Raw genomic sequence first — 21,686 nt, 5'->3', positions numbered from 1 at the left:
CATGTCCCACCACCACCACCACCGAGCGTGCCTTTATCGGGCCTCCAGTGCCACCCAAGCCTCTGAACCGTGCTCTGAGATGAAGGTGCTGGAGGAAGCTGCTTCTGACATAGGAACCCCTTTAAAACCTAGGGACCCAGTGTTAGGAGTGCTGCCATCCCCTGCCCAGCCAGGACCTGGTGGCTCAGCAGGCTGCCCACCCATAAAGGCCCTAGGGTTCCATCCCTTCCCCACACCAGCCCACCTGACATTACAGCACACATGACACCAGCCACTTGCCTCTTTATTGGGCACCAGATGTCTGCCTGTATCCCCTCAGGCAGTTTCCATCCACGCTACTGGCAGGAGCCCGGTCCCCGCCTGGGGATGGTCAGAGGCGAGACACAGCCACTGGGCTCCTAGGCTCACAGCTTTCCTGAATGAATGAGGGAGAGTGTTATTGCTCTGTCCTCACAGGGTCCCACCCTGTCCACCAGGTCAGGTCAGAAGCAGGGCCTAGTAAATGTCACCGAATTCCAAACCCAGATGGCGAGACTAAGGATCAGAGCAGTTGAACAGCTGGCCAAGGCTGCACAGCACAGAAAGACCTAGGCCCTTCTGCCCTTGGCTTTGGGCAGGCTTTCTGAAAGCTTCCCCTAGTCCCCTCCCAGGACAATCAGCCAGGACCCACCCTCAGGGAGTTGTCACATGCAGTGCTGCAGGAACCTACCGGCAGAGGCTGATGAAGAAAGCCCGTAGGCTTTGTAGAGTTGGCTCAGGAGCTCCTGCTTCTCATTTTCCGGGAGGAAGCTGGACCTGGCTGCATTGATGTTCTGGAAGGACCAGGAAGGCAGGGAGTAAGGGAGGGAGCCCACAGCCATCTACTGACCACAGGCAGCCAAGCTCCAAGGAGGAGGGACGGGAGAAAGCTGCAGAGCGAGAGGTGGGGTGGGGGGCAAGGGAGACACCCCAAGGGGCTGGTGCAGCCCAACAAGTATACAGAAGATAGTCCGCTGCACCTGCTTTGCTGGGGCAAGGCTGCAGTTCCCACTAACTGCTTTGAGGGTGAACCTGGGTCTGGCTATGGGTGCAAAACTTGCACTCACTCTAGGATTGGTTTTGCTTGAGTCATAGCAGACACCCTCCACCCCCATTTATCTGGGTCAAGGCCAACCCAGCTCCCAGCCACTCACCACTCTCTGAAACTCCTCTTCAGTAAAGCCCATATCCCGTTTGATCATCTGGTAATCTGTGTCCAGGGTAGATTTGAAGATGAGTGGATCATCCGTGTTAATTGAGTAGTTGGCTACGTCATTTTTAAACCTGGAGTCGAGGGTGAGGGGAGAGGAAGAGAACCTTCCATAAACACTCAATCCTTGCCAACTCTAACCGTCCCTGATCACCTTGGCAACCTAGGGGGCCCTGAAAGATCTCGGCTAGGTACAAAGGAGGAAGCAGGTAACTTGTGTAAGACCAGCTAACTAGCAACTCGGACCTGCCTTGGGGATCAGAGAGTGGCAGGACAGCTACTCAGGAGCTAGGGGACCTCAGCCAGGCCCTACGGCATTGGGCAGGCACATCAGGCTTCCTGTTCACAAGATGAGAACAGCAGCCTGCAGTCAGATTTTGAATCTCAAGAGAACCAGTGTCTCTGGTGTCCAAACCCCGAGTTTCCTCCGACCCCTGGCTTTCCCGGAACAAAACCAGACAGGCCACAGAGGACCTGGCCTCACCGAACCACTGCATGCTGCGTTTCCGGCTTCCAGGCCCCAGTGAGGTAGCTGGACCAGGGGCAGACCTGGAAGAGCAGGGGTGTGGCTGGCACAACAACCCCAGGCCCCACTGCCCCCTCGTGTCCCAGGACTGGGGTTATCCTTGCTGCCTGTACCTCCAGCCCCTCCCCACCCCAGCGTGGAGGGGGCCCTCACCTCGAAGTGCATGTCCTGTTGCCGCAGCCTGCTGTAGAGCGCCTCGTCCTCCAGGGTATGGTAGCCGTGGCCCAGCCTTTCGGTCTTGAGGATGTCCACAGCCTGTGGAGGAACAGAGGGGAGTCAGGTGTGGCAGGCTGATGGCTGGGATGAAGGGGCCTGTAGCCAGCCCACTCCTTACCTGCTGCACCACCTCGGCCGAGCCCACCTCCCCAGCGTGGACAGTGCGGTGGACACCGCTCCTCACAGCCTCCTGGAAAGGGAAGGGCCAGGTAAGAGGGGGCCCCCGGGTTTGCCAGACACTTGAGTCCCTGTAGCTCTGGAGCATCCTCACCCTCCCCTGGGTCGAGCCTTCCCCTGTGCCCCCATCTTTCCCTAAGGAGGAGCTACCGGTGCTTCGGGTGCTGGACAAAAAGGTTCATGCACAGTGATGTGTATGCGTAACCATGGTAATAGCCTTCTGATGGGGGCAGGGCTCAGAGAAGCTGGGTCATGTAACCATGGTCAAACAGCAAGTGCAGGACCAAGCTCTGACCCAGGCGGTGAGAGCCTCTTGCTCTGCCCCTTCCACAGGAAGCAGAAGCACTGGAGGAGAGCATGGACGGGCTGCCCAACAGAGGCAGCAGGCCCAGAGAGTCTTGCCCAGGTCACACAGCACAGCCACTGCCATGTGACCAGCTTCTCGGCACAAGCCCACTGGGAACTTGGGGACAGGCCTCACACACCGGTCCTGGTGGGAGACAAACTACCTGTAGCAGCCTCACGCCTCCAAGGACCCACCTCATACGCCTCTCTGTGTCCGTTAAAGAGGCTACTTCCGGGAATGGTCTCGTCCCCCGCCAGGTCAATGGCCACCACCGTCTGATCCCGGTACTTCTTACACAGCTCCACCACTTCCGGGGACCACTCTGCACAAGACACCCAGCAGGGTCATCAGCAGCATGGCCTAGCCCATTCGGCCCTACGTATACCAAGGCCAGCAACTGGCAGAACCCTCCTCTCTCCCCAGCTCTCACTTTCAGGTCCTGATGCTTGTCCAAACCTCACAGCCTTTGACACATTGTCCCACCTGTAGTCTCAGCACACACACCCCCGCCCCCGCAGTGGGAGTGCCATGCAAGCTGCTGTCTCGGCAAGGCTCTGCAAGGCATGGGTGCACCCAGTGCTCAGGGCCTAGCCTGGTGGACAGCAGAGGCCCTGCCAGCATGCTGGATGCTCACAACTATCCTTGGGTAGGCAGTTGAGGCTGTCGAAGGCCACACAGAGCAGAGCACATGTGCTAATCCCCTCCCGCATGTCTTAACCAGGAGAAGACATGATGGTGGCAAGAATGAGGGACAGAGGGCCCTCTGCAGTAGGGAGCAGGAGACTTCGTGTACTACTGCCTTAGTGTTCCAGTCTGTCAAATGGGAATCAATGAAGGCAGCCCTGCCTCACCAGCTGCCACGGGGAGATGGCAAGTGCATGCAGCAGGCCTGCAGTGGCCACAAGCCCCAGGCCTGGGTGCTGATGGGGTCTGGGGGATCCAAACAGGGAGTGACAACATGGAAGGGGGTCTAGCGAGGGCATGCAGCACCTGGAGGTGAGGTTGGCATCGTCAACAGTCCCAGAGGCCAGGCAAGACGGGGCCAGCAGGGGGGACCTGGTCCCCAGCTTCTCTGGGTAGGATTGGGAGTCGGGATTTTCTCAATTCAGGCACCTTTGGTTTTGACCTTCCTGATAGCTTCAGGATGCCCTAGGATCCTGCTGATGGGCTTGTGGGATACCCCAGGGATAGTGACGGCAGGGCCAGCCCTAGCAGGCAGGGCTGCCCTCCTCCTCACCAGGCTGGTGGCGCATGCAGCACAAGATGGAGCGCACCTTGACCCCGAAGTCTCGCTGCCCCTCCTGTAGGCCCTGGTTCACCAGCATCACCACCTCGTCCGGAGTGAGGTCACCTCTAAGTGGGGACAGGGAGAGGGCTAGGCCTCAGCACCCCTTTCCTCAATCCCACTGGGCACCAAGAAGACCACCAACCTTGGCACTCCTCTCCCTCAGGGCATCAGGCACCTACTGAGTCCCATATAGCCCAGCAGCATGACCCACCTTACACCAGCACCAGAATCAGCTCTGGGGAAGAGGGACAATGGCTTTGCCTAGAAGCCTAAGGGGTCCCAGTGGTGACTGCCAAGGCAGTGTGTCCAGGGCTGCAGGTCACAAAACCTAGCCTAATCCTTTGCCCCAGACTCCTCCTGGGGCCCCCTGCCTGGTCAGGGAACAAGTCTGGGAGGTCCTCTCGGGATCTGCCCCTCCCTCAAGGCTCAGTGGGGCCACAGGGTTGTCACTCACTCGGCTTGGTTCCAGGGGATTGGCTGCACCTTTGAGTTGGCCAGCAGGTGTGGGCTGTAGCGCACCTCCACATACACCACCTTCTCCTTGGCCTTCATCTCCACAAACTCATAGGCGATTCTTTTGATGGCCTCCCGGGAGCCCCTGGGAAGGAAGAGCGCACTTAGGGATGGCTTCCCTGTCTCCTCGGAAGCTCCAGGAACAAGCAAGCCTGTCTTTACCTGCAGAGTCAAGCAACTTGCAGCCCCTGGCATCTGCAGGGTAAGACCCTAGACATGCTATGTCCCACGGGCACTGCTTGCATGACGCCGATTTTAGCTTCACCCTGGCCAGCTTTAACTGCTGCCCCTGCTCCAGGCTCACCCATGCAACACCAGTTCACACAGCTAAGGCTGTTAGAGTCCAGCAAAGTACACCACTCCTCTTCCAACTCCACAGAGCAGCCCACCTGGGCCAGCTTCTGCAGCTTCTGCAGCTTCTGGCGTCCTTGCTTTGAAGACCCTGGTACCCGCCCTTCCCCAACCCATCCTCCGCTGGGCCAGCTCCCCTAGCCACCAGCCTCCGCCCCTTTCCTGGGCTTGGCCTTCCTCTGTGGCCCTCCTCGCCACTTAATCTAGTGTAGGGTTCCGGTCTTGGCCATTTCCCATGTCTCGTGGGGATACAATTTTCCAGAGGCCAGCGCTTCTCAACCGCCTTGCCGATGACCAGATCTTTGGGGCTGGCAGGGCAGAGGAGTAAGAGGGAAGGATGTGGATTCTTCCTGAGGGACTGGCCTTGTGATGAGTTTGTGGACCTGAACCCTTGCTCCCCACACTTGCCTGCTGTAACCTCAGGTTGGCCGCTCACATGACACCTGTGGCAGAGGGTGACGGTGAGGGCAGATGAGTCACACCAGATGCTCACCTAGGCCACTGCACAGAGCAGACATGCTGCCACCTCATGCCGGCTCCAGGTCCCAGCCCTCACGACAGGGTGGAGACGGAGAATGCCCTGCCCTGGGGAAATAGCCCATTATCAGGAGTGAGCCTTCCAGGCACCAAGAGGTAGAAGATGGACACACCCTGCTTCTCACCCCGGCCTCAGCCTGACCTCCCAGGGACAAGAGCACTATTGTGCTCTGGATGCCTGACTACACCACTTATGGTATACACCTCATGGCCAAGGAGCTTGGTCCTTCCTTGCTTCATGGGATCTGTGATGTCCTGGGCATTGAGGGTGAAGTGGACAGACAAGACCCCTACCTTTCAGAAGCCCACCTTCCAGCGAGAAGGGCAGGCAAGTGAACACACAGGATGCCTCCCAGATGGCCCATGGAGAGGGGAGCCCAGAGCTGAGTCTCTGGTTGATACAAACACACCTGAAGCCATGCAATCTTCCTGAGACCCACAGGCTTCCCATGTGCTTTTTTGAAGAACCTCACCTAGGCAGTCAGAAGTTCCAGGAATGTGAACCAAGCATGAGAAGTGGTTGCAAAGGGGCCCTGAGCAGAGATTGAGCAGGTGGGGAGGCCCCATGCTTCGGCTGCCTGGTATCCAGGAGGCAAGGACCTCGAGCTCAGGCCCTGGGTGCCCAACTGAGCTCTCCTCAGTACTGCCAGCCTGGGGCAGGGAACCACTGTTACTGCATTGATCGACTTGGTAGAGGAAGAGGAGCAGACAGAGCTCATCCACCAGCACATTCCCCAAATGCCTCCTGTGGCTGGGGCCAAAGTATGAAGTAATCAGGTCTTTTGTGTAGGTGGCAGGTACCTGAATACTTGAGCCTTCTTTGATGCCTCCCAGGAACTGATTAACAGGAAGCTAGAGGCAGGTGCCAGAGCAGGGACTCAAAACCAAGTTTTTGGACGTGGGCTGCAAGCGCCTTCATTCTCCATGCCTGCCTCCAAGCCTCGTCAGTCCCTAGGAAAATGTCCCCACCCCAAACTTGGGAAGATGAGCTGCAGAGCCTCAGCCTTCCCATTTTGCCCAGCCCATGCCAGCTGAGGCCCACAGAAACTTCATCCAGTTCACAGACTCCATAAAAGACTCTGACTGGACAGAATCCATGTGCCTGACGCACACATTCTGGGGCTTCTCAAGCTTATAGAAAATGAAATCATAAAGCTATTTTGGCACAAAATTTGGAAATCAATGCAAAGTTATCCACGAACTTCCTTGGGGAATCTGCTTATGAATGGATTTCAAGATTTGGGGCATTAAAAGTTTTATCTTGTAACAAATGTGATGATCCACTCATGTTACTTATTGTAAAAGGAAAAGAGTGCTCCCATCTGTTGGTTCACTCCAACGCTTGCCACAGCCATGGCTGGGTTAGGCCAGAATAAAGAGCTGTAACCTCAGTCCGGGTCTCCCAGATGAGTGGGTGTCAGGGACCACACCACACAAGGCCATCCCTTGCTGCCTCGCAGGATGCATATTTTCCAGAGGAAGCTAGACTGAGGAGTGGAGCTGGGCCTAGAACCTGGGCAGTCGAATACAGGATGCTGTGTCCCACACAGGGTTCTTATCCACTGTGCCCAGCACCTGCTGCTAACTCATCTCACTCCATTTCTTATCAACCTGCTGAATTGCCTTTGAGGCAGTTGCTGTGCACACTGCACCCTGTCTTCAGAGAGGGAATCTAGGATTGGCTTGGGAGTGCTCCACAGTAAGAAGGGGACCTGGGACTGCCAGCCACACGCTGCAGGCCTGGAGGGCAGGGTGACTCACGCAATGGCAGGCATGTAGTAGTCGAACTTGGCGAGGAAGCCGGGGAGTGAGAGCGGTTGGTCCATGCCGATGATGTTCTGCAGCTCCTCCACTGTGTCAGCCGGCAGCTTGATCCCCCTTTGCCTGCAGGCAAATAGAGGGTGGGATGACACCATGGTCGGGCCTGATGGGAGCAGGGCCTGGCCCTGGAGGAAGTGGAGGGGCAGGAAAGGTGAGCAGGAAAGCATAGGCCTGGGGAGGAGAGGGAGCCACAGCCAAGTCCGCCAGCCTCAGGAGGTAGCTATGTGGCATTCACCCCATGTTTCTGCCCTTCCCCTGGGGACAGGGAGCATACCAGGGCCAGGCCGTGCCCCCTGGGAGCAGTCAGAGGCTGGGGTTCCAAGGGGCGGTACCACAGCATCACAATTCCCGGCACCAGGACATCCTCCCGCGCCCTGCTCTGGCCAGCACATCAGAGCATCCCATCCCCCTCGCTCCAGCGTGCTCCAAGGTACTTCACATCCAGCTCACAGCCTCTGCTTGGCTCAGTCTCTTCTCCCCCGGTGAGGTCTCTGCCTCCCTTCCCCTCCCAGCTACAGGGAGTCAGGTGCAAAGTGGCTTGCTCCCTGCTTGCTTCACACTCCCCTGGTCCCCTTCTCATCTCAGGGCAGGGCTAGGATGTATATATGTGTGTCAGGGAGACCGGGGAGAGGTCGCTCCAGGCCTCAGTTTCCCCAGTTGTGAGAGCGAAAGAATTTTATTTGAGAACAAGGGACAGGCAGAAAGCACTGGGGAGAAGGGGACACAGAACAAAGACAAACTTGAGCCAACCCACCTGAAACAGGCCCCTCAAAGAGGTGAGAAGACGAGACAGGCAGGGCAAAGGAAGGCAGGGGAGGGTGAGAGCGAAGGAGGCCTGCAGAGAGGAGAATGAGAGGAAGGTGGTGAAGACAGGAGCAGGCCAAGAACCAGGAGACTAAACTGTAGGCTGGATGCTGCTCATTCCAAAGTCAAGGACAAATATTAGAAAGGAAGAAACTGTCAAAGCAGAAGTGGGTGGTCCAGGTCACTGCTAGCTTCTGTTGCAACACTAATGCTTCCTCCATAAGCACCTGTGTGCCCTGTCCCCCAGGTGTCTCCTTCCCCCTCCTGGGAGCCCCAGTCCATCTGGGTGCCCAGAAGAGACCGCAAAAGGCCCTTGGTGCCACTATGGAATGTCCCCTCCCAGTCCCTGCAAGCATTGAGGAGAAAGGTCCCCACTGCCACCCTGAGCCCCAGAGGTCAGGTGCTTGGTACCTGCTGGCCAGCTTGCCCAAGGCCACACCAAGCCTGGCATCCCTGTCCCCACAGCCTGAATGGGAAGGAGCCAATCCCGCCAAGTTTCATGACAGTGGTTCCAACTGTGATGGCATTGGGGACACAGCAGACTGGAGGCCAGTACAGAGGCCACTGTCAGGTGAGGGACATGGTGGCTCAGAGAGATGCTGGGGCCATGAAGGACACTGTGCAAAGTTAGAAGAGCCCTTGGAGAAAGTACAGCCTCAGAAGCTGGGCGACAGAGTAACAGGCATGGACAGCCAACTGTGGCAGGCTCAACTCAAGTCCCAGGGATAGAATGGGGCTCTGAGCCAGGCCTAGGGCTCCCCTACACCTCTGGCCTGTGCCCCAGCATATGTCAAGTCGTCCAGATCTGCGTGTCACTGCCTGTTGACCCCAGGGACAAACTCCAGCTGGCACCTGCCACATACCCTCTGCAGGGCCAGCCGTGGTAGCATTGAGAGGCAGAAAGTTGCAATCTGCTCTACTCCTGCCTTGGCACTCCCACTAATGAGTGCTCAATGGCCCCAAACAAGCAGCACCTCGATTAGATGCGATTTTGGCCCCACCCTGGCTGCTGGCTGCCTCACTAGGAGCCCTGGTATAATGTCACCTGCTCAGGTGGGCAAAGGCCAGGTGGAGATAAGGCCAGAAGGCTCTGATTAATAACAGCATCATTAAATGCCATTTATGGAGCCAGTGATGTGTGCGAGGCCCTGAGCTAAGCATTTTATGGGCATTGCTGCAACCCCCAAGGGTAACAGTTGGAGGCAGGGACTCGGGGCAAGACTGCCTGGCTTCCAACCTCTGTCCAGGGCTTGCTGAGCCTGTGACTCCACCTGGCACCCGCCATGGCTCAGTCTCCTCATCTATCACGAAGAGCCGAGAGAGCCCCTGTACCCTGCACACTTCTTATAAGCATCTGAGAAGCTAACCCAGGGAGGAATGCAGAGAAGGAGTGCTGGAGTGTGTAGTAAAAACCCCCAGAGTTTATATTAACCTGTTAAGAGTAAACTTGCAGCTGCTTCCTAGCACAGAACTGGATGCTGGGCAGGGGGACAGGAGGGAGCAGTTGCAGGCAGGCAGCCCCCTCAGAAACTCAGGGATGCTCCTGGGTATCATGGGCTGTCCCCCGACAACCCCACTGTGTCCTCAAGAGCAGGGGGTCTGTGTAATGGGAGGCTTCTAGCTATGTATGCTGGAATTGGGGTGCAGAGCTAAACATCTTAAGACATGGAAGAAGAGTAGAGGTCTCCTAGCTCTGGGCAGGCTGACTGTGGGGTGCACAAGGGAGCCAGCAACTGCTCAGTGGGGTGGGACGTGTCCCAATCCCCTGGGTGGGCTGTGCCCACAGGCCCTGTTCTACTCTGAGTCTGGAGGCCAAGGCTGAACAGGCAGATGTGTCTCTATTTGTATTCAGGGCTCTCCTGCTCTCCTCCCAGGGGAGGAGCTGGCAGGAGCCCACAAGTTCTAGCAAGGCAGCAGCCACCCCTCTCATTGGGCCCTCAGGTGGAGCTGGGGATGCAGGAGGCGTATCCCACATCTGACAGGTGTGGATGTTCAGGCCTGGAGGAGGGAATCACTTGTCTGGGACTCCTGGTGGATTATCCCATATGACAGCGGCAGTATGGTGAACTACGCAAGTAGGGGAACAAGCTCAGCCTGTGACCCTTCCATGAACTTGTCCTATGTCTCAGGCAGCTGCCCTGAGCCACTTCCTCTGTAGTGCCAGGGGCTAGGCTGTGCCCCACCTCCTAGTGAGGAAGGATTCCAGGGGCCAGGAAAGGGCAGAGCACTGCCTCATACTGGGAGGTACTCAGCAAGCAACACTGGGCACACAGATGGGTCCCCACCTGCCAAGTCAGAAACCAGCAACTGCCCTGGCCCTAGGAGTGGCCCTGATTCCTCCTTGCATATGACAGCATGTGTGGTCATGTTGGGATTGCTCATGTCTGGTTTCCAGGCAGCAGGAAGCTCCAGAGCTGGGCAAAGGGTCTCCAGCTCAGAGTTGGGGTCTTTGTGACCCTACAGACCATCCTCTGCCTGAGGACTTGCTTGATTCCCACAGGGATACAGACAGAGCTATGGACCCCTTCCAACAATGGCTAGGTCCATGAACTTACCTGCCATAGAATAAGATGGTTTCAGGCTTGATGGCTCCATCCAGGTGGACATGCAGCTCCACCTGCAAGAGGGTAGAGGAGAAAGAAACACCCATGGGTGCCTGGGCACCTGTCGGAGTCTGGATGCCAACATTCAGCCTTCCCTGGATACACACCATCCACGCACATCTCGCTTTGCTGCTGTCACCTGCTCAGTGGTCTAGTCCTCACCTGCAGGGTAGGCTCAGTGGGGACCTCTCACAGTAGAGGACTCTGGTATTCAGAGGTTAAATATTTGCCCAGGGTCAAGTAGCAAGCAGGCAACAGAAGCAAAACCCCATCCCGGGAATTATGTCCCTAACCATAGCTGGGGAGTAGCAGAAACAGAATTCTAATCCAGGCCCCAATCCAAAGCTTGTGCTCTTTTTGAAAGATGATTTAATTTAGGGGCCAGTGCTGTGATGCAGCAGATAATGCCTCACACTGCCTGCAGAGTCAGCATCCCATATGGACACTGGTTCAAGTCCTGGCTGCTCCACTTCTGACCCACCTTCTTGATAAAATACCTGGCGAGGCAGCAGAGGATGGCCCATGTGTTTGGACCTCTGGACCACATGGGAGACCTAGGTGAAGTTCTGAATTCCTAGCTTTGGCCTGGCCCAGCCTAGACCCACTCAGGCCATTGCAGCCATTTAGGGAGTGAACAAACAGAACTAATGGATGGAAGATCTGTGTAACTTTCAAATAGTTTTTTTTTTAATTAATTTATTTATATTACAAAGTCAGATATACAGAAAGGAAGAGAGACAGAGAGGAGGATCTTCTGTCCGATGATTCACTCCCCAAGTTGAGTGCAACAGTCGGTGCTGTGCCGATCTGAAGCCGGGAACCAGGAACCTCTTCCAGGTCTCCCACGCGGGCGCAGGGTCCCAAGGCTTTGAGCCGTCCTCTACTGCTTTCCCAGGCCACAGGCAGGGAGCTGGATGGGAAATGGAGCTGCTGGGATTAGAACCAGCACCCATATGGGATCCCGGTGCATTCAAGATGAGGACTTAAGCCGCTAGGCCACGCCGCCGGGCCCATTTCAAATAGTTAAATAAAAAGATTTATTTTATTTGAAAGTCAGAGAAAGATCTTTCATCCACTGGTTCACTCCCCAAACGGCCATAATGGCTGGGGCTGGGCCAGGCCAAAGCTAGGAACCCAGAACTTCATCTGGGTCTCCCACATGGATGCAGAAACCCAAGCACTGGAGCCATTTTCTGCTGTCTCCTCAGTCATATTAGGATCACAAGTGGGGCAGCCACGGCTTGACCCAGCATCATCATATGGGATGCTGGCCCTACAGGCAGCAGGTTAACTCAATTAACAACACTAGCCCTTGGGTTCTGCTTTTAATCATGAGGCCAGCCAGGGCCTATGGAACGTCTAAGCCCTGGCCACCATCTAGGTACCTCCTGCACTTGGCCACTTTGCTAAACAAAATCCAACTTTTGAGGGTTTTTTTTTTTTTTTGGCAGTGCCAATATGGTAACATAACATATTAATCCTCCACTTGCAACACAAGCTTCCCATATAGGCACTGATTCACTGCTGTACTTCTCATCCAGCTCCCTGCTTATGGCCTGGAAAAGCAAAGAGGGATAGGTGGCTCAAATGTCTGGAATCCCTGCATCCATGTGGGAGACCCAGAAGAAACTGCTGGCTTCAGACTGGCTCTGCTCTGGCTGTTGTGGCCATTTGGGAAGTGAACCAGTGGATGGAAGACTTCTCTGACTCACCTCCTTTCTGTAGCTCTGCCTTCTAAATAAAAGCAATACGAATATTTTTAAGAGTAGGAATTTTATAGACAGCCCATCTGATGGAACTTCCTGCTCTGCCCCTCTTCAGGCTGTGCAACTTCAGACAAGACACTTGACTTCTTTGAGTCTCAGCTTCCTCTACTGAAAAACTGGCATATTTTGCCTCTATAACCAGAAATAATTGTAGGAATTAAGAAAGCCGGGGCTCCTGCAATGCCTGGGATGGAGTCCCGGTGCTGCTCCCAACAGCAGCTTCCTTCTGACACACCCACAGGCAGGGAGCAAGTGAGGACTCCACTCCCCTGTCACCCACATTTGAAGCATGCCGAGTTTCTAACTTCAACTGTCATTGTTGTATTTGAGGAGTAAACCAACAGATGGGAGATATATTTGTCTCTCAAAAACTAAACCAGAAACTTTGCATGACAGTGCAGGTGCACATCTGTGGCTTCAGGGTAAACAGCTTCTGCCATGTGCATTTACCTTGGCCAATAGATGTCCAGGAGGTACCAGACAGGGGACAAGGGGACTTGGCCATTTGTGTGTTCCAGGTCATGGGGAACTTTTCAGGCCTAGGGGAGCACTGGGACTCCCAAACTTGGAGGCCTGGAGAAGAAATGGGCAAGGTCAGCCAAGAGGCTGCCGGTCCCAGAGCATCATCACATCCCGGTTCCATCACTGCATAACACGAGCTGCTTCCTGCAGAGGGAGCTGGGGAGGGGACGGGGAACAGCCTGGCCAGTGACAGACAGGCCCACGTACCCACCACCCGCCAGACCTCAAAGGAATCTGCTTTCTCCAGAGGTGTGCCAAGGGCAGCAAGCACTGAGGTCAAGCCCTCCCCTTGGCAAGGCCTCAGAGGAGACCGAGTCCTCCAGCTTGCCCTGGGCAGGGCAGCACACACCCCTGGGCCCAAAGCCAACGTGGTGTTCGGGTCTCCTGACAAAGCAAGTTCACTTCCCGCTGGGCTAGAGCCTTAGTGACACTGCCTGCCAGCCCAGGGTCCCACCAAGCAGTGGGGTCACTTCGTGGCAAGGCACCTCCCCTCCTGGAGCCTCTGTCTTCTTAACCTTAACCCTTACAGGGCTGGAGAGGGGATTGAGCACGAGAGGCAGGGTTGTGCCATGGTTAGAGAGACACAGTCAGAATCCTGCATATAACCAAGTCCACTCCCCTGGATACCTATGATCCAACCCAGGGAGAGGTGTCGGCCATTCTCATGGCAGCCAATGTACAGTCACCAACACAGCCCTGCCGAAGAGGGCGAGAAAAGAGAACAGACCAGCAAGGACTATAAGCTGAAGGGCAGGAAGACCCAATGGGGTGTGGCAGGGGTAGGGAGACAGGTGGGAATAGCATGTGCCAAGGCCATGTGGCAGGACAAAGCAGCTGCTCCAAGCCAGGGAGGCTGCAGGGCAGGACGCCCCAGGCAGAGCCTCGTGGCCTCAAGGGATCAGACCTGATCAGCCCAGCCCTTCTGGGAGAAGAGGGCCCACAGCAAGATGATTCAGAGGGCACTGCAGTCACATGCACCAGAGATGACCATGGCTGGGACAAGGGACAAACAGGTGGAGGGACAGAAATGCAAGGCTGGCGCTTAAAAGTTCAGCCTGGGCTGGGGTGCGGTGGTTCCCACAGTCCAGGAAAGCAATGCTTAGGAGAGGGGTCGGTGTGGGAAATGAAGCACAGGTGGCTTTGGTTTCAGCATCAATGACAAAAGTTCTGGGACTCTATAAATGGACAGGGGCAGTGGGATGCCAGCGTCCATGAGGATATGGAAGGCAACAACAGTGGGGCCATGAATGAATCCCTAAGGGAGAAGGTGTCCAGGGAGGGACCTGGGCTGAAGCTGCATCGGTATCACACTCAGTGACTGGACAGGTGGCAGGGACAGCGCTGTGGTGTGCAGCAGGCAGCAGCCCATTAGCTGGAGTTCTGGACAGAACTGTAGCTCCACAAGCTGCCTATATCCCAATCCCAGAAACGTCACTTTCTATGGCTATCAAATATCCTGGAAGTAGCATTCATTCATTCAGGGGTCAGAGGCATCCTCAAGGGACTGAGATGCAGCCCTACACCCTACAAAGCAGCAACATGATTCCTGCGGGGACAGGGCCTCAAAAGCTGCCGCAAGAGGCCAGCTGTGAACTCCCCCAGCCCCACCCTGCCCTGGGAACCGGCAGTGGTTTCACAGCCCCGCTGGTGCCTTGACTTTGGACTCCCAGCCTGCAGAGTCTGGAGGAAATGGGAGGACCTCCCAGTATGTGGTCACAACCTCAACACCACAGGAAACACACAGGCCCTGCTGGAGGTCAAGGGCAGCAAAACCCAAGCCAGGACCCATGGACATGGGAGGAGCAATCAGAGATCATTTGCCCCGGGGCAAACGGGGGTTCCTCCACCCACCCTGCAGCTCAGTTCAATCCTAGGGACTGGTCCAGGCAGAGTCTTTTTTAACCCTTTCTGTATGTGCTAAAGTTTATAAAATAACCTTGAGCAAGCCTTTGGAGGCCTGCAATGGGAGGCATGGAATAAGATGGCAGACAAGTCACAGGTAAGACGTGAAATTCCACCTGCAGGGGACCTCAGCAGTGTGGATGGGCAGGGCGGATGCAGGTGGAATGTGAAGTCTCCTGAAGGCAGGAGACTGAGCCTCTAGAGACTGGTGGGGAGGGGCATGCTGAGAGCAGGGTACCAGGTTACTGAAAAGGGCGGGGGAATCAGAGGTAAAGCAGACCTGGCCCTGGAGCCCTGGTGAGCAGGAAGTGGGCAACAGCATCATGGAAGGCACCTGGCACCCTTGCAGGTGGAATGTGCCTGGCTACTTCTGGCTGAAGCATCCAGATGCCAGTCAGAGCCCCAGAGCATGTTCTTCATAGGCAAGACAGGGTAGGGAGGGACCAGTGTCACCCCCAGCATGGGGCAACCTCTCCTGCCCCACGATGCACACACACTTTCCAGAGCTCAGCGTCAGACCCAGGACACAGGGAGATGGGGTACAACTGAGAATGGGTGTGCAGAAGAGCAGGCAGGCACCAGCAGCAAGGAGGCAGCAGGTATGCAGCAGAGTTCCAGGCAGTGGGAACTGCAGGTGCCACACCTTCTGCATGAGGGATCAGCTGGGGCAGAGAGCTGAGGCCGGAGAAGGGCAGGGAGATGTCACAGGCCATGGTGTCCGGGATTTCCATGGAAACATTAGACACAAGGCAGCCACCTTGGAAACGACTTTGCCGGCTGCTCTGTGGGCATAGGTTGGCAGGCAGCCAGGACAGGAGGTGGAGGCTGTGAAGCAGCCCAGATGGGGGATGAGGAACGAGGGGGGAGGCCTTATACAGCTCCAGCCCCTGCAGGTGCTCTGTCAGCACAAACTACACAAGAGCACAAACCAAGGAGTGTGGAGTGCCCATTCGGGGCCACAGCCCTTCTGGGAAGAACCAGCCTGGCTACCAGGCCCCAACTCTTCCCCTGGGCAGCTGGGAAGCTGCCCAAACACGTTTTGGGGGAGGAGTCAAGGTGAGTATTCCAGAAATTAGCAGGGAGCTACAGTAGCCTGTGGAGGAGCTGCCAGCCCAGCCCCAGCTCTGATAATCACGTGTGCCAGCTCGGAAGTGGTGGGCACCCTGCTCTTCTGGCCCCATTCAGCGGCTACCCTGGGTCAGACCATCCACATGCATGATGGGATTTCTCACTCCCCGTCAGTGGGGTAGGGATCTCACTACCAACCTGGAAGGGAGCTGAAGCTTGGAAAAGTCCCTCTGGGACACAGTTATCACCAGGGTCAGAATTTAAACCCACAGCTGATGCTTGACCTTCTAACTGCACTGCCTCCATGGGCCTAGCCTAGAGTATGAGTAATACATCACAGCAAGGGTACTAGGGATAAAGGTGGTGACTTATAACTATCACACCGCTTATCTCACTTAATTCTGACCTCCAGCCCACACTGCATTTGCAACTAAGCCCGTGCAAGTTCAGTGACTCGCCCAGGTGCAGAGACCAACGGCAGAATCAGGGTAAAGCCAGGCCTGTTGTCTCAAAGCTTGAGTTGAGCCCACAGTGCCTCCCATGGTCCTTGACTGCCACACCTGTGCCTGGCCTTGCCAGAGGAGCATCCCACGCCCCTGCCTCTGCAGCAGTCCCGGCTCTTGGTGTGTTCGGCTCCCCACCGGCCTGAAAAAGGGCAGAAAATCCTCTCAGTGCTGCTGGGGAACAGGAAGCAGCCTTTGATGCCAGCAGCAACGGAGCCCCCACCACCTGGGTACTGTGGTGGCACTGGGGAAAATGCACTCTGTCCCCTTTCTCAAGAGAAGAAGAGCCAGAGGATCCAGCACTATCTGACAATCCCAGCCCCCTAGTGGTAGGGTGCCCACTGCCAACCACATTCTTCGCCCTTCCTAGCCATGCTCTTGGCAGTACACTCAGTGGCACATGGGTTCCCACTTCCATACCCCATGATCTCACAGTGGACTTCCAGGGTGAGGCCAGGAGACAGACATCCCTCCTCCTCCAGGAAGCCCTCAGTGTTCAGTAAGTCCAAGGTTCCAGGTGGAAGTTCCCAAGTGTCTCCAAGCTTTCTGCTGAATAGGCTGATGCTCAGATTAAGCAGCTACCCCTCCCACACCTACCTACCCAGAATGTTGATGAGCTCTAAATACGTAGCCAGGGGCGGAGTCAATCCTTGGATAATTTCCCAGGGTGACTTAGAAACCTCTATGGGCCCAGCCACTCGAAGCCAGGCTTGGGGATTTGCAAGGTAGCTGCAGCCAGAATTCCCAGAGGGGGAAACTGAGGCACAGGACAGTGAAGTAACCCATTCCAGCTCCTCTCACTGGTAGGAAATCAGGACTGAGATCCAGATGGCTAGGCTCCAGCTAGTGCCCAAGGTCAAACTCCTGTCTCCCTGCTTCCTAAGACCGTGAAGGTTGGCTCTCCACCCCCACACCATCCTGCGGCCTCAGTCTCCATCCTGGGCTTCTCATCCTCCCTGTCCAGATCTGACCTGCAGTCCTACCTCCCTCAGCTCAAGGACTCCTCAAGACATCCCGGCAGGTGCATGGGTCCCTCCCAGGGGCAGGACCCCATCCCGTCCTTTGAATGGGGTACAACTCCCTGTGGGACCACAGATGACTTCCCCTCTATGGTGTTGGCTTCCTCTCCAGCAAACAAAGAGCTCCCATGAAACTTGAACTCCCCAGCCCCACCCCCTCCAACTGCCTTGAGAGTCAAAACTGAGGCGTCTCTGCCCTCACAGGTGGCTCTGGTAACTGACAGGCACCAAGAACCCACAATGGTGCCTCTGGGCCAGTACAGCCCATCTTCTTAGGGAGGTGTCGGGTGGTACCAACAAGTGGCAAGATGGGAACTCAACCTCATTCAGGCTGAGACCCTGGGCCCATGTGACCACAGCTCCCACTCTTGTTATGTGGAAAAATAGATGCGTGAAGCATCTGCTTCAGCCTCAGGTGTCTAGGTTCAGGTCTGATGCTGCTTTCTGGCTGTGAGACCTTGTCAAGTTCCTTCTCTCCACTTCCTCAAATGTAAATGAGCAGAACAACGGGCCTGTTGTCAGTGGGCTGCTGGGAACCATAGATGATTCAGTCCATGCAAAGCAGAGGCAGAGAAGACAAGAGCAGACATCACAGGCAGAAAACAACACTCCGGAGATTGACAGAGCCCAGTTCCCCTGTGCAGAGGAAGGACTAGTTCAGAAACTACACCATACAGGCATCAGCAATGTGGCCCAACAGGGAAGCTATCATCTGGGATGCCAGCATTCCACAGCGAGGGAGGGTTCAAGCCCACTGCTGGTCCAGATCCTTGCCAGTATACTGGGACAAATAATGCTACAAGGGCTTAGGCCCCCGGAACCCATGTGGGAGTCCTGGATGGAGCTCTGGGCTCTTGACCATTGCAGCCATTTGGGGAATGAACTGGCAGATGGAAGAGCTTCTCAGAGAATTTTTCTCTCTGCCTTTCAAAATAAACCACAAAAAGACATTCTGCCCTCCACCCTGGGCTACTCCCTTGCCAGGCCCCAGCTTCTTGGCTCGGATTCGGTGCCAGTTGTCTGTCCCCTCACCTGTCCTGACCTTGATTTTTCTATCCACCTTGTCCAGTCACACAAAGGGCTCTGTGCGTTAAGTCACAAGAAAACCTGGTACCCAGGGCCACCTGGACAGGCCTGGTTATTCCTAGGACAGGGACACAGGAGCACTCCCCTCCAGGACACAGAGACACAAGTACCACTGGATTTCCCAGGATGCATACATGCATAGAGGAGGGCTACCCACTGCCCCTCTTCCTGCCACCTCCAGTGCCCAGCAGGTACTCTAACTGCATTTGCTGGAATGACCCAGACAATGTTGGGAGGTGCTGGCCCAGGGCCTTGCTGCTCAGCATGTGCGTGCATGCATGCATGCGTGCACAGCACAGCACCAGCCTCCCCCAGAACTTGAGTGGCACCTCCTACCTCCCTGCCCCCAGGGCCTCCCCAGTCAGTCTGAGCATTAGGGGTGAGCTGATCTGAGTGATATCCAAGTTTGAAAAACATCGCCTTCCTCTGCCTGCTGGAGGTGGGCAGGCTCTTGTGTTGCAGTGGGTAGTGGGCTGGGGAAGCTCAGAAGTGACCAAAGGCTCCTTGTCTCAGAGAGGCCTGGGCAGTGCCACCTTTGCCCCTAAGCAGCTGCAGCAGCCACCCAGAGAACATGGTCAGGGACAGGGGTGTGTAGGTCAGCTTCCCTGGGGCTCCAACACCAAGCTGGATACCTCCTACTGTGCCATCTTGAGCCTAGGCAACCTCTCTGTGTTGGTTTCTTCCTCTGGGGTGGACAGTTTAGGTTGGTGCCTGGCACAGAGCAGCCACCACTGAAGCATCCCCAAGGATCCCAATGGCTGTTGCCAGCCCCACCCACAGGAAGGTAGGAAGCTGGCTCTGCAGTCCATTTTCCTTCACCTGCCAGTTAGTGAGCTTCCTTCTCACAAGGAGATGGCACAGTACCCCGCACCCCATGACAGCTGACATTCCCCCTTGACACCAAAGCATCATGCACAGGTGATACCCATTCCCCAGGTATGGAAGCTGAGGTCCCAGGCACAAGCTGACTAGCAAGCCTGAGTCCCACAAGAGAACCGAGTGAAACCAAAACAATGTGGTGGACAACAGCACTGGGGCCTGAAACTGCAAGGACAGAGGCTATAGAAGTGAAGCCTAGGCCAGAACTGTGGTATGGCATAGTAATCCTCTGCCTATGGTGCCCATAAGGGCACTGGTTCTGGTCCCAGTTACTCCACTTCTGATCTTGCTTGGGTGCCTAAGAAAGCAGCAGAAGATGGCTCAAATGCTTAGGCCCCTGCACCTGCATGGGAGACCCCAAAGAAGCTCCTGGCTCCCAGCTTCAGGCCAGCCCAGCTCTGGCTGTTGTGGCCATTTGGGGAGTAGACCAGAGGATGAAAGATCTCTTTCCTTTTCTTTCTGTAACTCTGTCCTTTCAAATAAAAATATATTTATTTTTAAAATTTATTTTAAAAATCGATTTATCTCCATTTCACATCTAAGCCAGCAGCTCCAAAGGAAAGGGGTGCTAACGAGCACTCCAGACAAAACAAGTGTGGGTGGGGGCAGGAGGGCTGGCCTCAGTGGCCCAGGCCCTCCCAGCCTCAGCCAGCAGGCAGGCAGCGCTCACACTCATCATCATTTACACCTGTTTCCCAGGAGGGTAAGCTGAGGCCCACCACAGCTGACTTGTTTGCACTACAACCTCATAGTCACTCTGCCTGGAGGAGTCAAGGGGGAAAGGGTCCCCTCCCCTCCCAGGAGGGAGTCGCTGGCCCGGACAGCTGAGCCCAGACCCTCCCGAATCCCACCCAGCCCAGGAGACCGCAACTGGCCGGAGCAGAGTCCAGAGGGTTCGCCCTTGATCCCAATTGAACCCCTGTAAAGCCCAAGGCCAAGCAGCCTTTCTGCAGAGCGGATGAGAAGAGCACTCCACTTCCCTCGGATCTTCCCGCGAGCGCATCTGGCAACCCTGGATTCCTCGGCGCTCACACCAGGTGAACGTGGAGGCTAACGCGGCTTCGACTCCTGCAGCACGTCACCACAACAGCGGGCACCCACACGCTGAGCCACCAGGGGCCCCAAAGGAAGCCGAGGTGCAGACAAGTGAAACCCCCTGCGCGGGTTCCCCAGCTGCCAGGATGCCCGGGTGACAGATGGCCCCAGAAGAACCGCGCCAGCGACAGAAGCAGGAGTCGGTGGAGGCAGGCAACAAAAGTGGCCTGCGGCTTCAAGACCCTCCTCACCTCATTGTCCCTCGCTCAGCAGCGCGGAGGCCGCCCAGGGCTCAGGCCGAGCCCAGCCCGCGACTGCGGAAGCCCCGACCCCAAGACTCCCCCTGCCGCGCTCACTTTGGGCTTGTCGAAGGCGGGCGTCTGGGTCATGGTGCCAAGCGTGCGCCCGGGCGCTGCTCTGTCCGCTCTGGCTCTGGCAGGGTCGCTGACCGGTCCGCTTGCTCCGGGGCCCTGGCTGGCCGCGGCTCGCCACGCTCCTCTTAACCGGGCCCGGCCCGCCTTCAGCCCCGCCCCCGGGCCGAGCCCCCGCCCCGCCGGCGCGGCCGGGGCAGCGCATTTCCTGGAATCGCAGACCCCGAGCTGGGGCCCCTCAGAAAGCTCCATCCGCACGGGTCGTTGAGTCGAGACACCTGTAGCCTCCGGGCGCCCACCGCAGCTCCGAGCTCGGCCTCCTTCCTGCTGCTGCTGCCTTCTGGGTGCCTACGGTGTGCCAGGCCCCAGCCGGGAGCCCCGGGCACCGGTGGCAGAGTCAGCGGCATACCGGCGGAATCGGGGAGTTTCCGGAGCGAGCTCCTGGTGGAGGGGACTTTCTGAATGAATGGGAATTGAGGGAAGCCCCGAGTGGCTTGGGACGCAGGAGCACACGGCAAACCCCCTCCCAGCCTGGAGACACCTGCCCGGTGCGGAGAAACACGTGTGTACCGCAGCTGCTGCTAACGACAATCGCACTAGCAAGGCTCGCTCTCCACGGGCCATCTGCAGGCGAGTTGGCAAGCAGCATCTGGGAGGAGTTAGAAATTTGTTTCGGTGTGAGAGGGGGGAGGGGGCGCCTAAGGAAAGCAAAGCACCTGTGGGAAAGAATGAAGCGGCCTGGGAAACAGCTCAGGACCCCAGCCAGCCAAATCCTGCCTACCCTCAATAACTTCAAAGGTGATCCCAGCCTCCCCGCCAAGGAAGACAGCTTAGGAGAATCCTCCTGCTTGTGCCAAGGCTCAGTTAGCTAATCCTCTACCTACAAGCACCAGCATCCCATATGGGTACCAGGTTCATGTCCTGTGTGCTCTGCTTCCCATCCAGCTCCCTGCTAATGGCCTGTGAATGTAGTGGAGGATGGCCCAGAATCTTGGGACCTGGCACCCATGGGAAATCCTGAGGCGGCTCCTTGGTTCTTGCCTTTGGATCAGCTCAGCTTCAGCTGTTGTGGCCATTTGAGAAATGAACCAGATGATGGAATATCTTTCTGTCTCTCCTTCTCTC

General features: G+C 56.4%; 1 protein-coding gene across 1 annotated transcript; it reads right to left on the bottom strand.

Moving 5' to 3' along the window:
* Nucleotides 1–264: 264 nt before the first annotated feature.
* Nucleotides 265–20,685, bottom strand: ADA (adenosine deaminase). The gene is made up of 12 exons (XM_040981434.1): nt 20,547–20,685; nt 10,363–10,424; nt 6,944–7,066; nt 4,236–4,379; nt 3,731–3,846; nt 2,688–2,815; nt 2,089–2,160; nt 1,908–2,009; nt 1,713–1,777; nt 1,173–1,302; nt 710–812; nt 265–415 (listed from the first exon to the last, which is right to left on the bottom strand). The coding sequence occupies exons 1-12, from the start codon at nt 20,577–20,579 to the stop codon at nt 405–407; spliced, it is 1,089 nt and encodes a 362-aa protein (XP_040837368.1). The 5' UTR covers nt 20,580–20,685; the 3' UTR covers nt 265–404.
* Between the last annotated feature and the right edge of the window lie 1,001 nt (nt 20,686–21,686).

This window comes from Ochotona curzoniae, unplaced genomic scaffold, assembly GCF_017591425.1.
Source record: "Ochotona curzoniae isolate NIBS_2020 unplaced genomic scaffold, NIBS_Ocur_1.0 contig_3520, whole genome shotgun sequence".
Taxonomy (NCBI): Eukaryota; Metazoa; Chordata; class Mammalia; order Lagomorpha; family Ochotonidae; genus Ochotona; species Ochotona curzoniae.
The sequence above is the reverse complement of the archived record's forward strand: the minus strand, read 5'-3'. Positions and strand labels throughout refer to the sequence as shown.

What these genes read in the sequence shown, in the direction of transcription:
- ADA (XM_040981434.1), bottom strand. Translation starts at nt 20,579, where the DNA reads ATGACCCAGACGCCCGCCTTCGACAAGCCCAAA. An exon ending in TACTACATGCCTGCCATTGC is followed by an intron (nt 4,380 to 6,943) that starts GTGAGTCACCCT and finishes CTTCCTTCCCAG; the next exon opens with GGGCTCCCGGGAGGCCATCA. An exon ending in ATCCCCTGGAACCAAGCCGA is followed by an intron (nt 3,847 to 4,235) that starts GTGAGTGACAAC and finishes GTCCCCACTTAG; the next exon opens with AGGTGACCTCACTCCGGACG.